Source organism: Bubalus kerabau, chromosome 4 (genome assembly GCF_029407905.1).
Source record: "Bubalus kerabau isolate K-KA32 ecotype Philippines breed swamp buffalo chromosome 4, PCC_UOA_SB_1v2, whole genome shotgun sequence".
NCBI classification, from domain to species: Eukaryota; Metazoa; Chordata; class Mammalia; order Artiodactyla; family Bovidae; genus Bubalus; species Bubalus kerabau.
Window position 1 is genome coordinate 40,798,069 of NC_073627.1, and position 16,719 is coordinate 40,814,787.

Consider the following 16,719-nt stretch of genomic DNA (forward strand, 5'->3'; position numbering starts at 1 on the left):
GTGACTGCCACAGATCAGAGTCCCGTCTCAGCCTGACAGCAGGCAACAGACAAATTAAAAAGTAAATATAAGGACCAAAAGTAGAAAAAAAAATTCAGGAGCCTGACATGAATTTATATGTAGAGTATTAGGGGAATGATGAAGGAATACCCAATTCTACTAGACAAGCAGAGCTCAGACATCTAAGAAGCCAAGGAAAGACTTCACAAGATGTAACTGTCTTTCAATAGCAGATTAACAGAAGCATATGGTCATTTTCATGTAAAAGCACTGAGCCACAGTCACATTTTTAAAGAATTTTTCTAAGATGATAAAAATAATGAACTATCAAGAATAATTATTATTATAAACACATCTCAAGAACACACTGAACTTCTATTCTGGTGGTCAAATGCTAGTCTTAAGTCTGTAATTAACACTAATTACATACGTGCTCTAAAATCAAACAGCTGATTCCATTCTTACTATAATAAAATATATCTGCGATAGGGTGTATTTCAACCAATTTAAAGAAACTTAGAAAATGCATTTTGAAATCTAGAAACAATTTAAACATCCAATATTAGGGAGACTGCCACACAGATATAAGGGATTAAAAAAACCCACAAAATTATACAACTATGCAAAAAAAATGCACACAAAATATCCTCTAAAAACATTTCTTTTATAGAAAATTTATGTATGCCCCCCAAAATAAACATATAAAAATTTTACCACTTAAATGTTCAACTACTTCCACACTGAAGTGATTACTGTATGTTTAGCTTTTTTCACAGTTTGTTAATGTATTTTTTTTTCTTTGCTGCTACTGCTAAGTCGCTTCAGTCGTGTCGGACTCTGTGCGACCCCATAGACAGCAGCCCACCAGGCTCCCCCGTCCCTGGGATTCTCCAGGCAAGAACACTGGAGTGGGGTGCCATTTCCTTCTCTTCTTTTTTCTTTAATGTATTCTTAACTATACTGGAGGGGTTTTTGATGTTATCATGGCATTTTAGAATTTCAATTTTCAATTATTCTAGTTTATAGAAATACTTACTTTTTATATATTGACCTTATATCTTGGCATTCTGTTTAAATTCAGTCATAGTTCTAGCAAATTTCTGAAGAATCCTTGGGATTTTCTACACAGAAAATCATGTTATCTGCAAGTAACATTTGCAGGTAATATTTCTTCCTTTCCAATCTGTACGCCTTTTATTTCTTCTCTACTGCATTGGCTAGCCACTCTAATACAAACATGGATTTAAGTAGTCATTGATCCCTGAACTCAAGGGGGAAGAACTGCTTTCCACCATTAAGTATTTATATTTTGTCCACTGTGGGTTTACCAGATACCTTTACCTTTTATCAGTCTATGGAAGCTCCCTCCCTAGCTTGAGTTTTTATCATGCTTTTCCTGAACCTATTATGCTTTTTTAACTGATATGGTATATCACACCAATTAATTTTTAAATATCGAACCTATCTTGCATTTTGGGATGAAACCAACTTGGTTACGACATACTAATTACCCCTTTTATGAACTGCTGGATTCAATTTACTTATAATTTGTTAAGGATTTTGCATTTATGTTCATGAATGTTATTGTATCAGTCTACAGGGTTTTTTTTTTTAATATTATCTTTACCCATTTTGATATCTAATTGTTTCAACACCAAGAGTTCAGGTGAATACATTCTGATGGTAGGTGTGACCTTGAAGTTCACTTCCATTTCAGTTAACTTTGTTTCCTGCATTCATTAAAGAACACTGAAGCATCTTCCTCTAAAATATTAATAAATATACCCAGAACCATGTCTCTTCATAAATGGTAAGCAAACATGGTAATGTAATGTTTATAAATGTCAGGAATTAAAGATAATCAATTTTTTCTCTACTGGATATTTACCTTTTGTATGATTATAAAATAAATGCTCATGATAAAAAAAATCTATAATGTACTGATATAAAGGCAATAAAAATATCCACTATCCTACCAATGGCATGATTTTTCCATTTTTTCTATGCTCTTTTTTAAAAAAGTACAGTGCCTGTGTATACGTCATTAAACTGTTTTTCCCTTTGTGTCTTATCATAAGAATTTTTCCATGCCATTAAAAACTTAATAGCAAATGTTCTTTTAGAAGTAATTCCTATTATTTTCTAAACAAAAGGCAATTTTTTTCATTACTATAGAAAACGTTATAGTGAAAACCTTTGAATGTTGAAAAATATCCATCCTCATTCTGCAATACTTAGGTAAGACAGTGATGGTTGAAAAAGAATTTTGAGTCAAAAACTACGTTTTTTAGCCCTTCATATATTCTGCTAAAATTGTTCTCCTGTAAGACTGTATCAAATGTAATGACAATGCCTGCTTCATCCAATTCTTACCACAACTGGGAATTCTCATTTAAAAAGTAAAATATTGGGGGCCTCCCTGGTGGCTCAGTTGTCAAGAATCCACCTGCCAATTCAAGAGACACAGGTTTGATCCCTGATCCAGGAAGACGCCACAGCCTGTGGCGCCAACTAAGTCCGTGTGCCACGACTAGCCTGTGCTCCCGAGCCTGGGGGCTGCGGCCACTGAGCACACAGGCCGCAACTGCTGCAGCCTGCGCCCACAGCAAGAGGAGCCGCCAGCGAGGAGCCCGCACCACGCCCGCAACTGGCGAGCACCTCCCGTCTGCCACCACTGAAGAAAAGCCAGCACAGCAATGACCACCCAGCACAGACAAAATAAAACAAAATCAAAAATAAGTAAAAAATGAAAAGTAAAACAGCTTGCTAGATTTGACATGTATTTTAATTTACATTTCTTCTACTCTTAGTAATGAGGCCAAAGCTCTATTGTTGGTTCTGCTGAGAATTCCACGGACAGAGGCGCCTGGAGGGCTACAATCTATGAGGTCGCAAAGAGTTGGACATCACTGAGTGACTAATATTTTCTACTATTAGTAATGAGGCCAAAACTCTAATGTTGGTTATTTTTCCTTCCTCTATGAATTACCTGTTCGTGTCCTATCATCACATTTCTATTGAGATGTTAACTGTTTATCATACGTGTTTGAACTCTAAATCAATCCATCCTCTGCTTTACTAATTGAAGGTATTTTTTCAGTTTTGTTTGCTGTTTACTTTTCTTAATATTTAAGAACTAATTCTAAGTGACAACCAGAAATAGTTTCAGATATTTAAACGATGCAATTAAAATACTGTCATTAAAAATGACAAAAAATGATGATTTCATTAGAAAAAAAGAAAAGTATTTCTAAAATAAGTTTAATCAAAAAAGGAAATATATACAAATGCTTGTCATTAACAAAACAGCCATGTGTACACATTAAATAAAGACTAAATGGAAGAGAGAATTTTAGTAGTTGTTGAGATATGTGCTATGGTTATATATCAAGCTTCTAAAACTTCCATTTGTAATATTTTAAAGTTAACCCAATAGATGGCACCTTAGCAGTTTTGTTTATGTTCTTATACCGCTGCTGCAAAATCAAAGGTTAAGACTGAGCTTTCCATCTATTTGACAAGCCGATCTTAACCCCATGCTTCATGACAGGAGTGCAGTTTTTAGTAGACAAGACTATCATGAAGTTAATAAATTAAATACATGTCAACATAATCTGCAAGATAGCAACATATTAGTGCATTGGAGAGGTAGTCATCTCAGCCTACAGAAACATGTAATGCAAATATGTATATAAGACTCTCTTCAAATCACTTGGCAGCACGCCCCATCGATCACCAGCCCACAGGAAGAAGGAAGCCACTCATTTAGAGACTAAAGAAACCACAAAAGGAAAACATACAACCTGTTTAATTTGAAGAACGGGTTAAGTACATACATTTAAGTCATGCCTGCATTATATGCTGACTGTTGCTATATGATGAAAACAATCTTGGCAATCTACTCACATTTTCTTAGCTATACCTCTACAAATCAAAGTTAAAATCTAGCACTTAATCTGAAATAATCTTTAGATAGAGAAACCTACTTAAAATTTTAAAACCATGTTTTACTTATCTTTCTGTATGTGGTTATACAACTGTCACTACATCGTGTCTGAATCAAAGGAAACTATAGAAACAACTTTTTTCGTGATAAAAAAGTCCTCTATTGAATTCTTTTGCATAATATATTATCCCCTGAATTACTAGTTTTATAATCCTATATTTGCATCTATCACTTCTGCTTATCAGTTCAGTTCGGTTCAGTTGCTCAGTCGTGTCCGACTCTTTGTGACCCCATGAACCACAGCACACCAGGCCTCCCTGTCCATCATTAACTCCTGGAATCCACCAAAACGCATGTCCATTGAGTCGGTGATGCCATCCAACCATCTCGTCCTCTGTCATCCCCTTCTCCTCCTGCTTATAAATAAGGCAAATACTTACACTTCCAGTCTTCAAGAAGACAAGTTATCCAAGCACTAGGTGACCTATTATTGTCCAATGTTAAATTGATGACACCCAATTTTCTCAAATTAACATTAAAGTTGCTTTTAACAATTATCCTATTGTACATCTTTCAATTTTGAAAGAAAAACTACCTTAATTGTAGCATCCTCTGAAGCAGAGACCATAACACTGAACACAGGATGGAAAATGACTCGAGTGACTGGACTCCTATGACCACTCAATGCATATTTTTCTGGTGGACGGGGAATCCATTCTTTTGGGTCTCTTTTCTGACCAAGAGGTCCACCCGACGTAAATTCTTCTTTTGCTTCATTTAACTTTGATTCTAATTCCATAACCTTAAGAAGGAACACACAGCAGTTATACACAGATAGATTCTGATAAAAATTGTGTATTGGGTATTTTTTAAAACTGCCTTTATTTTGCATCCATATATGCAGAATAAAATTTTAGCAATTTACAAAGCGTATGTTAGATTTAACTGAAAATTATCTATATTACATATCACTAAAATCTTAGTGGGGTGACAAAACTGCACATTGAGAAAAACTCAATACAATTGTGTCTGAACCCCTTAACTTGAAGAATCTGGAAGGTGCTCCATACAAGTTGAGGAAGAGTAGGAAACCTATCTTGATCCCTTCCAACTCTGCCACCCTTAGTCAATTCTTTCCCAACTTCGTTTACATTGTACCTGTTAATCAGAATATTCATAATAAAAGCTAACACTACTGACATCTATGTGCCAGGCACTTTCCTAATAAGGGCTTTTTATGGATTAAATCATGTTATAACAACATTATTAATTCTAACTTTGCCTACTCAAAGTACAAATTTTAGGACCAGAATATTACTTATTGCCCTCACTTAACAGATCAAAGCTCAGAGAAGAAAATGAAATGTCTAAGAGCACCTTTTAGTGCTCTTTTCCTAGCATCATATTGATTCCATGCGTTCTTCCGTACCAATTCCTTGAAGTCAGGGCTATGTTACATTCAATCCAGCCAGTACTCCTGTTTGCCTAAGTTAGCAATGTATCAGCAATGGTCTGTATATGTCATAATGCATAGAAATGTATTTTTATTTACCTTTTTAAGGTTAAACGTAACTGCTAATGCAGAAAAAAAATTTATTATGTTGATACTTTCAAAGTTTATATTTAATACTCTGAATACAACTAAATTTTAGAAAAAGATTTCATTACCTTCTTTTGTAATCTAATAACAGATGTCCATTTTTTTTCCAAAAGACCAGCATATTTCTTATCTAATTCTTCATTCTAGAGAGAAAAAAAAAAAAGTAGATTTAAAAAAAAAGAAAGAAAAAAGGGCTCAAATACAAAAGCTCAAGCCATACACACCATTCAATCTCTAAGCCCAAACATTACTAAAATGATCTGATTATACAAAGAAGGTGTGTGTTGGTGGGTGAATTTCAGGTTTAGTGCCAAGTAAAACCATAATAAATGACAAGATTTTAAATAACTGAGGTGACTGCTAACTACTAATACTTCAATAAAATCTACTCATCAACTACATGAGTAACTGTAAAAAGTCAAACATACCATATCTAATTCAGCTTCCTTTTTAAAAACTGAATATGCTTCTTCGTAGCCATTTGAACGAAGATAATCTGCTATAGCTCGATTTCTGAAAGACAACAAATTCAAATGACTCTTAATAAATTCTCATTTCTATGTTGAAGAAAGTATTTTTTAAAAAATCTCATAAACCTTAAGACACTTTTTTTTTTTAAAAGAGGATTACCCTTCCAATTATACAAGCATTTCACAAGAAAATGAACCACCAACCCCACAAAAGCCTCTAAAATAGTTAACCCTTCATAGCATATCCGTAAGATTGTTAATACTATTCTTGAACTTTTAGTTATATTTCTAATGTGTTGTTTACAAGTTGTAAGATCAAGACCTGGCTTATATAACTAGTTATCATTTTGTGACAATCAATTTTGTTCATGTTTACACTTAGCCCTCCCTTACTATTTAATACTTGTCATTCTTACAGAAACTCAAGGACTAGCAAATTAAATTTAGTTTTGTAAGGAGAATTGTTCTGGTAAAATTATAATTAGCATTTTAATATTAGAGACAACTTTAAACCCATGAGAGTGGGTGGAAAAAAGGCACAAGCTACAAACAGTACAGTATCATACAATGAGAAATTAATTTAGAATTACAAGGTTAGAACATCACATTTGTGGGCCGTGGGATTGAAGAAAGTATAGTATTATTATTGTGAGTCTGTATGTGCTTCTTACAAGCCTGTACCTTCTGGCCTGTTTTATTAATGGATAATTTGATTCATTCAGAAATAAATTCTTTACATGAAACTGTAAATAGTACTACTTTGTAATTTCCAAGCAGTTCTACTTGGGCCTTCTGAAGTAATACAAATAGGAAGGCAATGGCTCTCTCAAAATAATTTCATCAAATACTGTGCTGTCAAAGCCTATATTACAAACAAACTAACCTTCAACAAATAAATGACCCTTTGGTAAGAATATCCCAAATGGTAAGGAAAACAAAGACGCTAAAAGACATCTATCTATCACTTAGCTTTATTTCCTTCTCTCCAGGCAACAAAGGGAAAAACGTCAAGGGTTTACAAAATCTTAGGTAGTATTTGTAAATATTCACTGTTCCTACGCAGTTCTACTCCTTCCTCAGAGTCAAGCCTGAGTGCTGGAACTTTGCCTGAACACACTACACACAGCTTACAATTCTGAAGCTCATATAACAGACAATATGTACACGTAACATGTGCAAATTATAGCAATTATTATCTTAATGGTAAAGGAAAGAGAGATAAATGATGATACTTTTCTAGGTAAGAATATTAAAAAGAGAAGAAACTATATCCTTTTCCTTACTAAAAAAAAATCCCAATATTTTGAGATTAATACTAACATAGGTCAGCACAGGTCACTCATACCATGCTCTTTGCCTATACATTCACATCACCATGTATGCTTTAATCAAGTCACATAGCTGTTCATTTCATTCAATACACTGAAAACTTGTCAGTGTTTCAACATTTAAAATAATGTTACAATAAGTATTCATATAGTCAAAGCTTTTCAAACATCTTTACATTTAAGTCAAAAGATGCTACAGACTGATTATCTGTATACCCCACAAATTCTTATGTTGAAACCTAACCCCCCAAGAAATGGTGTTTGGAAGAGAGGCCTATGTGAGAACGTATAACTTGTATAAAAACTTTTTATAAAGTTTTAAATCTAAAAAACAGCATTCACTGCCTCTTTTGATCCTAAAACCACGCTGTTAAATTAGGTAGAAAAGTGTATAACCCCTATATTACATAATTGAGAGACTGATACATTCAAGGTCATAAAACGGGTAGTGAAGCAATTTAGGATAATAATCCCAATCAATCTTTACTGAGCAGGTGGGGAAGAAACTGGCCAAGTGGGTAGGACACTACACTTCCCTCCTTTAACTGGAGCTGTTCCATTTTCATATACTTCCATTTACTAAATTTCTTCATAAATGCTTTTAAAGTGAATCTATACTGCAATTTAAAAAGTCCAACACACAAACTTTTAAAAATTCAAATACAGCTGATTTATAATGTTGTACCAATCTCTGCTGTACGGCATAGTGACTGAGTTATACATACACACACACACCTCTTTTTTAAAATATTCTTTCCCACTATGTTTTATCCCAGGAGACTGGATACAGTTCCCAGTGCTATACACTAGACCTTGTCGTATATCCATTCTAAATGAAACAGTCTACATTTACCAACCTCCAAGTTGCAGTTCATCTCTTTGCCTCCCCTTCTCCCTCTTGGCAACCACAAATTTGATCTGTGAGTCTGCTTCTGTTTTGTGTATAGGTTCATCTGTGCCATAATTTTAGATTCCACATATAAGTGATATAATGTTTTTCTCTTTCTGACTTATTTCACTTAGTATTATAATCTCTAGTTGCATCCATGTTTCTGCAAATGGCATTATTTTGTTCTCTTTTATCACTGAGTAGTAATACATTGTATATATGTATCACATCTTCTTTATTCACTCATCTACTGATGAATGGACAGGATATTTCCATGTTTTGACTTTTGTGAATAGTGCCACTACGAACAAAGGGGTACTCTCTTTTTGAATTATAGCTTTGTCCAGGTATATGACCAGAAGTAGGACTGCTGGATTATACAGTAATTCTATTTTTAATTACTGTTAAGGGAAACTCCATACTGTTTTCCACAGTGGCTGCACCAACTTACATTCCCACCAACAGTGTAGGAGGGTTCAATTTCTCCACACTCTTTCCAGCATTTGTTATTTGTAGACTTTTTAATGATGGGTATTCTGACCAGCCTACACAAAGTGGGACATGGGAGAAAATAGTTGATTCACAAGTTTTTGGTACACGGTAATAACATTTACTTGGACAGAATAGGAGAAGAAGAGGCGGGCAAAAAAAGGGGGAGGCAGGAATATAATTAGTTCAGTTTTAAATCTTTTGACCTGAAGTGGCTATAAGACATTTAAGTAAAGATATATGATAAAGAAAGTAACTGAATATAAAGATCAGAAGCTTAAGAGATGGATTTGATGTAAGGAAAGAATTTGGGAAAACTGGTAAATAGGTAGTAGTGTTTCAAACCATAAGTGGTGAAAGACACTTTGGAAGAAGGTATATATATAATGGGAAGATAAAAGGAATGTAGAAAGTAAATGATAGAACCTTGACAGATATCAAACTTTTTCAGAAGCCATCAGAAAGTGAAGAATCCTGTTATAGTACAAGAATTAAGAGATGTCAGCAAGCCAATGGAGAAGGACATTTCAAAGAAATGGAAATCATTACCAGTGACAAAGATCTGAGAGAGGTAAAACATAGTTTAAAAAGTGTCCAAGCAATCTGGCTGTTCAGAGGTCCCTGTTGACTTGAGCAAGTACAGCTTCAGAACTTAAGGTAGCCTCAGTATCCCACTCTACAGTAAGGCTTAAAATGAACACTGTAAAATACTGGAGCTGGGGAGGAGCAGTGAGACTTGAGAATATCAGGCATGTGTTCTCTATCCAATCAAAGTTACATAGTAACCATATTTACACTTAACAGTTTAGAAAAAGAGAGCTATTACACGGCATTCAGGAGAATCCCAGGGACCGGGCAGCCTGGTGGCTGCTGTCTATGGAGTCGCACAGAGTCAGACACGACTGAAAAGACTTAGCAGCAGCAGCAGCAGTTCAGTTCAGTCGCTCAGTCGTGTTCGACTCTTTACAACCCCATGGATTGCAGCACACCAGGCCTCCCTGTCCATCACAGACTCCCAGAGTTTACACAAACTCATCTCCATTGAGTGGGTGATGCCATCCAACCATCTCATACTCTGTTGTCCCCTTCTCCTCTTGCCTTCAATCTTTCCCAGCATCATGGTCTTTTCAAATGAGTCAGCTCTTTGCGGCCAAAGTATTGGAGTTTCAGCTTCAGCATCAGTCCTTCCAATGAATATTCAGGATTGATCTCCTTTAGGATGGACTGGTTGGATCTCCTTGCAGTCCAAGGGACTCTCAAGAGTCTTCTCCAACACCACAGTTCAAAAGCACCAATTCTTTGATGCTCAGCTTTCCTTATAGTCCAACTCTCATATCCATACATGACCACTGGAAAAACCATAGCCTTGACTAAATGCACCTTTGTTGGCAAAGTAATGTCTCTGCCTTTTAATATGCTGTCTAGGTTGGTCATAACTTTCCTTCCAAGGAGTAAGCGTCTTTTAATTTCATGGCTTGCAGTCACCATCTGCAGTGATTTTGGAGTCCCCCAAAATAAAGTCAGCCACTGTTTCCACTGTTTCCCCATCTATTTGCCATGGAGTGATGGGACCGGATGCCATGATCTTCGTTTTCTGAATGTTGAGCTTTAAGCCAACTTTTTCACTCTCCTTTTTCACTTTCATCAAGAGGCTCTTCAGTTCCTCTTCACTTTCTGCCATAAGTTTGGTGACATCTGCACATCTGAGGTTACTGATATGCCTCCCAGCAATCTTGATTCCAGCTTGTGCTTCTTCCAGCTCAGCGTTTCTCATGATGTGCTCTGCATATAAGTTAAATAAGCAGGGTGACAATATACAGCCTTGAGGTACTCCTTTTCCTATTTGGAACCAGTCTGTTGTTCAATATCCTGTTCTAACCGTTGCTTCCTGACCTGCATACAGATTTCTCAAGAGGCAGGTCAGGTGGTCTGGTTACTTCCATCTTTTCCAGAATTTTCCAGTTTGTTGTGACTGACACAGTCAAAGGCTTTGGTATAGTCAATGAAGCAGAAGTAGATGTTTTCCTGCAACTCTCTTGCTTTTTCGATGATCCAGAGGATGTTGGCAATTTGATCTCTGGTTCCTCTGCCTTTTCTAAAACCAGTTTGAACATCTGGAAGTTCACGGTTCATGTATTGCTGAAGCCTGGCTTGGAAAATTTTGAGCATTACTTTACTAGTGTGTGAGATGAGTCCAACTGTGCGGTAGTTTGAGCATTCTTTGGCATTGCCTTTCTTAGGGACAGGAATGAAAATTGACCTTTTCCAGTCCTGTGGCCACTGCTGAGTTTTCCAAATTTGCTGGCATATTGAGTGCAGCACTTCCACAGCATCACCTTTTAGGATTTGAAACAGCTCAACTGGAATTCCATCACCTCCACTAGCTTTGTTCGTAGTGATGCTTCCTAAAGCCCACTTGACTTCACATTCCAGGATGTCTGGCTATAGCTGAGTGATCTCACCATCGTGATTATCTGGGTCGTGAAGATCTTTTTTGTACAGTTCTTCTATATATTCTTGCAATCTCTTCTTAATATTTTCTGCTTCTGTTAGGTCCATACCATTTCTGTCCTTTATTGTGCCCATCTTTGCATGAAATGTTCCCTTGGTATCTCTAATTTTCTTAAAGAGATCTCTAGTCTTTCTCATTCCATTGTTTTCCTCTACTTCTTTGCCCTGATCACTGAGGAAGGCGTTCTTATCTTTCCTTGCTATTCTTTGGAACTCTGCATTCAAATAGGTATATCTTTCCTTTTCTCCTTTGCTTTTCACAGCTATTTGTAAGCCCTCCTCAGACAGCCATTTTGCTTTTTTGCACTTCTTTTTCTTGGGGGTGGTCCAAAATATCATAATACTGAATTATCAAAGAAAAAGGGAATATAAACAAAACTACAGTAAATAAAGCTGAAGTTTAAATGTGTATGGTATCATTAGGGGAAGTACAACATACTGATGATGTACAAAGTCTACAACCCCGTCCCAGAACAGTCTAGTCAATTCTATTTCCACATCAAATACCAGGTTCCCATGGCCAAGTAACTCTAGCACCGCTGCCCCTGTCACCTCGCCACTCAACATCTAAGCCAACTAAACTGATACTGAGAACACGGAACCTCTAACGCAGGCAAGGCATACCACCATCACATAAAGAAAGAATAAATAAGACTGAAGAATCTGCTGGTTCTTACAAAAGCCTAAAGGGTACTTCTGAAGTTGGCTACTAATTTCAGTTGTTGACTCAAGAGTTGATCTTCATCACTTTATTAATGATGGAAGATGCATACCCTTGAAAACAGGAGGGCATCAAAGCACAAGTTTATAATAATCTCTCAAAGAAACTTCATATACAAGTTAAGTAAATCTACTAAGCTTTCAGAGATAAAGAAAAATAAGAATCACTAGAATCAAAGAAAAATTCACACAGAAGTGCAACAGGTCACTCTGAGTAGAACCAAAATCAATAAAGCCGTGTAGAATCACAGAAAATGGCTAAAATCAAAAGAACAAACTGAGATGAAGGACTTTATGAATTTACGCTGACATGTGGAACAGCACCATACTGGACATAGTCTACTGCTCTCCGTGAAACTGCTACAATAGCAAATGAGATTTTGTTTTTCTAAACTATTCTTAAGTTTATTAAAAATGCAAGGATTGTATTTTAAGCACTTTAGTTGACTTCCTACATGCTCTTCATTCTTATAGCCCCAAGATAATTTTTGTAGCAGTAGTATCAGTAGTATCAGTCATACAAAACATCCCACCACTACCAACCCATATACAACCTCACCTTCTTATAGAGATAAGAGTATCAAAATGCTATGAACTGCTAGTTAAACAAAAACGACTCTAAAAAGATTGGATAACACCATAATAAAAGCAGAATACTTCAGGGTCCCAGCATTTCTTACCAACAAAACTGAAGCAGACACAATTACAGAGCATGCACTACAGGGGACCGAAGTGGATGTTGTTTTTCAAAGGTAAAGACACCAAGGCTCATAGAGCTTAACTGATTTTTTTTTTTTTTTTTTGGCTAATAAATGGTGAAGCTGAGAATCAAAATTCAGGTCTTCTGAAACCAAAATGACAATAACAGTGTTTCTTCAAACTCTGTACTCCAGTACTCTAAGGCTGAATAAAAATGTTCTAGGAATCCTATAAATAGTCAAACTTTATTGTTTATATGAGGAAAAACAAGGTTGAGTTAGAAACTGACAAAGAGATGTCTTCTCACCAGGTCCATTACAAAGGACACACTGATCTCACCTATTCAGGAATGAGGAAAGCAGTGGGGTTAACGTGCACTGCTCTAATAGGCTGCCGTGGCCCTATGAATGTGGGATCCCTACCGGGTTAGGAGGGCACACCACCCTGGGTTAGGAGGGCACACCACCAGGATAATGGGAAGACAAGACCCAGCAGGATCTAGCATGCAGGTTCATGCCACCAGGAGCACATCATCGTCTTCAGTACCCTGCTACAGAAGACAACCCTCACAATGACCCAGGCAATGCCATTTGAGACAAACGCCAAGATGAATTACACAATCCTGGTGAAGATGTGAATAAAGTTCACTGCAAGTGCAGAGACACTACTGCGGGTCATTCCACAAACTGCTGCCGTACAACATTAGCCAACTCTCAGACAGGTAGGTAACATGGTTTCTTAAGTACGCTACCAGCACCCACTGAGACTTTGGGGAAAGGGCAGTACTGATAAGGTAAGTTCTTGGCCATAGGTCTTATACCTCTCCAACCTCCTGTGCCCTGACAAAGGATTGTAATAATCATCCTTCATCATCACACTTGAATATATTTCAAAAGGGTAGGCCAGGATTCAACTACTACCAGTCCTGGGACAAGTAAAGCACAGCAAGAGGTTACAATGAGACCTAATTCTGGCAGTGGTGAAGTAATGGAAAATAAAATTTAGGTAAATCACGGTAAGTGGACTTTTATCTTCATCATTAAGTAAAAGAACAGGTACCTGGTAGACTGAGGGGAACTGGGAATGAGAATATGATGAAGATCTCAATATCTGTATGATCAAATGCTTCAACATTCTTGATTTTAGAACATTCTTTAACAACAGAAAGGTCTTCATTAATATTAAAAAAGATATCTTATTAATATTTTAAAAAGAAATCCATCAAACCTTCAACCAATAAATAATACTGTTAATGGTAAAACACTAGAAATATCTGCATTAATGCCAAGAACAAGAAAACAATACCTATAATCACCATTACTTAAAATTGTTCCAAAAGTGATCCACATAAATAATAGATATAAATACTGGAAATGAGATTAACGTATGACAGAAATGGCTGAAAGATAGGACAGAAACATTATGAAGGACATGCAAGGCAAGAAAAAGCAGTTTAAGTGACATTTTAAAAAGACTTACTTATCAGAAGCATATAGGAAGATTAGATGGGATACCAACTAAATAAACAAAGAGCATCATAAATAAGCCCTAAAGCATAAAAGTAAAGATCATTTAAAATCAGATATTTACAACAGACATCCCTAGAATTACCTGGCTAAAAAAACTTGTAAGGGTCAAGTCATAATACATGGTTGTCATTCCAGTGCTGCCTGACGAATCATTCACTTGTCCCTAGTCTCCTTTCTGTACTCTCCAACATTTAACTGTATCCCACCTTTCAGCTGACCGTCAGCTTCACACACACACAAAAAAAACAGGAGCCACTCAGCATACAACTTTCTCAACTTCCTTAATTGTATTTGGGGCACTGTCCTCCTCTCTTTTCAGTATGACTTCTCTTTTAATACAATCTTCTAAAATACAATCAAATAGTTCAGTGAAACAAAATGTCATGACACAATAAAAGTTCTACGGCTCTGTATGAGTTCGACAGAAAATCAACGATTTTGACATTGATGACCACATCTTTATTACCTTTAGAGATGCCTACATCTCACTCAATAAATGCTGAAATGTGTATCTTGAAACATTAAGCAATTTTATAATCTTGGTTCAATTTCACAAATGAAATATGCTTTATTTACTATTACTGTTTTGACAAGTCTAACATTAACAACAGAAAATACCAGCACCTCCTACAGTACATGCGCTTAGTCTCTAGGTCGTGTCAGACTCTCTGCAACCCCATGGACTGTACATCATTATTTGTTATTTTGGAATGATCAGAATATGATGCGTTCTACTGAATTAAATATTTCAATTAAAAGCTTTCAAAGAATAAAAAGATTAAATATAACACAAACTGAGAATGACTTTAATCTTCCTTTGAAGACTCAGAAGGGCTCATACTCTATCACCCCAAGGAAATATAAAGCCAGCAGAACCTCAAAACAAGCTAGATGAAAGCAACATATTAAGAAATGTATGTCTAATATATACTTATATTTATAGTCAATGAAAATATAGTTTAACATAAAAAATTTGAAATTGAAAGGGTATGAACTACAGTTACAGTCTCATTTCAGTCCCAGCACTCAATTCATATCTTTTGCCTTTGTTGCCAAGTATTAAGAGATTCTAATTCACACAGGTAGCAGTGTACTGGAGAAGGCAATGGCACCCCACTCCAGGACTCTTGCCTGGAAAATCCCATGGACGGAGGAGCCTGGTAGGCTGCAGTCCATGGGGTCGCTGCCAGTCGGACACGACTGAGCGATTTCACTTTCACTTTTCACGCACTGGAGAACGAAATGGCAACCCACTCCACTATTCTTGCCTGGAGAATCCCAGGGACGGGGGAGCCTGGTGGGCTGCCGTCTCTGGGGTCGCACAGAGTCCGACACGACTGAAGGGACTTAGCAGCAGCAGCAGCAGCAGTGTACTCCTATGCACAGATCTAATTTTAGTTTGTAGCAAAGTACAGATGTTTACTTTCTTTTTTTAAAGGCCAGGACAGAGTCACTTTCTAATAGACACTAAATATATACAATGTTAAAATACATGCACAGGAAAAACTTGAATTCCTCAAATAACTGAAGAGGTTTAGTTTTCTAAAGCAAAAGTGAAAGTGAAGTCACTCAGTCGCTCAGTCATGTCCAACTCTTTGGACCACACGGACTGTAGCCTACCAGGTTCCACCGTCCATGGGATTTTCCAGGCAAGAATACTGGAGTGGGTTGCCATTTCCGTCTCCAGGAGATCTTCCCGACCCAGGAATTGAACCCTGGTCTCCTGCACTGAAGGCAGACGCTTTACCGTCTGAGCCACAAGGGAAGTCTTTTCCAAAGCAAAACACAGCTTAAAAATATAGTAACAAAAAGACAGGAAGGAACCTCAAAATAAATACCAAAAAAAGTAATTCTGAAAAGCCTCATACCATGTGATTTCAACTTTCCAGAAATGGCAAAACTAGAGTAAAAAGATCAGTGGTTTTCAGGAGCTTTGGAGAGAGCAACAGACAAGCAATCACGGGGGAGTCTTAGGGCAGTGACACTGTGTACAGGTAAAGGGGGATTTAAGAGAAGGGTTAAGGGAATTAGCTTTACATGTGCCAGCCAGAATTAGCCAACGAAGACAAACAAAAAATTATCCAAAAAAGGCCTGAGATGACTTGAGGAAGATTTAGCTCACCTAAGAAGGACCTGGAAAACTAAGAGGTAAAATGCCCCAAGAGCAAAGGACTATACTAATTAGGTAGAAAGGTGTACTAAGACAGTACTAAGACAGCACACTCAATTTCAAGCTATTCCAGCTTCATCACTCTTTCCACAAAACAGAACTATACTCAAAAATGCCACATAGGACCCATGCAAACTTTCTTAAGAGAAGAGGAAAAGTAGCAAAGCAAGTAAACTAGAGGAAAGCATGCTAAAGAGAGAAAGAATAACCTCTGGAAGCAGCAGAAAATTATAGATGAACACTCTATACTTTCAAAAAAAAAACCCTAAGGTAACATAAAACTAAAAATAAAAGGAATCCAAAAGACACAATACAATATAACCAAATATACTAAGAGAAAAACATAAAAAACATCCAGGGACTTCACT

General features: G+C 36.6%; 1 protein-coding gene across 4 annotated transcripts in view; it reads right to left on the minus strand.

Moving 5' to 3' along the window:
* The window catches only part of PAFAH1B1 (platelet activating factor acetylhydrolase 1b regulatory subunit 1), a 68,493-nt gene that overhangs the window by 11,939 nt on the left and 39,835 nt on the right, over positions 1–16,719 (minus strand). For all 4 annotated transcript variants that reach the window (XM_055576910.1, XM_055576911.1, XM_055576912.1 and 1 more), the window contains 3 exons: positions 5,975–6,059; positions 5,615–5,689; positions 4,542–4,748 (listed from right to left, as the gene is read on the minus strand). In XM_055576910.1, the coding sequence (XP_055432885.1) occupies positions 4,542–4,748; positions 5,615–5,689; positions 5,975–6,059 (367 nt within the window). The remainder of the gene's footprint in view (positions 1–4,541; positions 4,749–5,614; positions 5,690–5,974; positions 6,060–16,719) is intronic.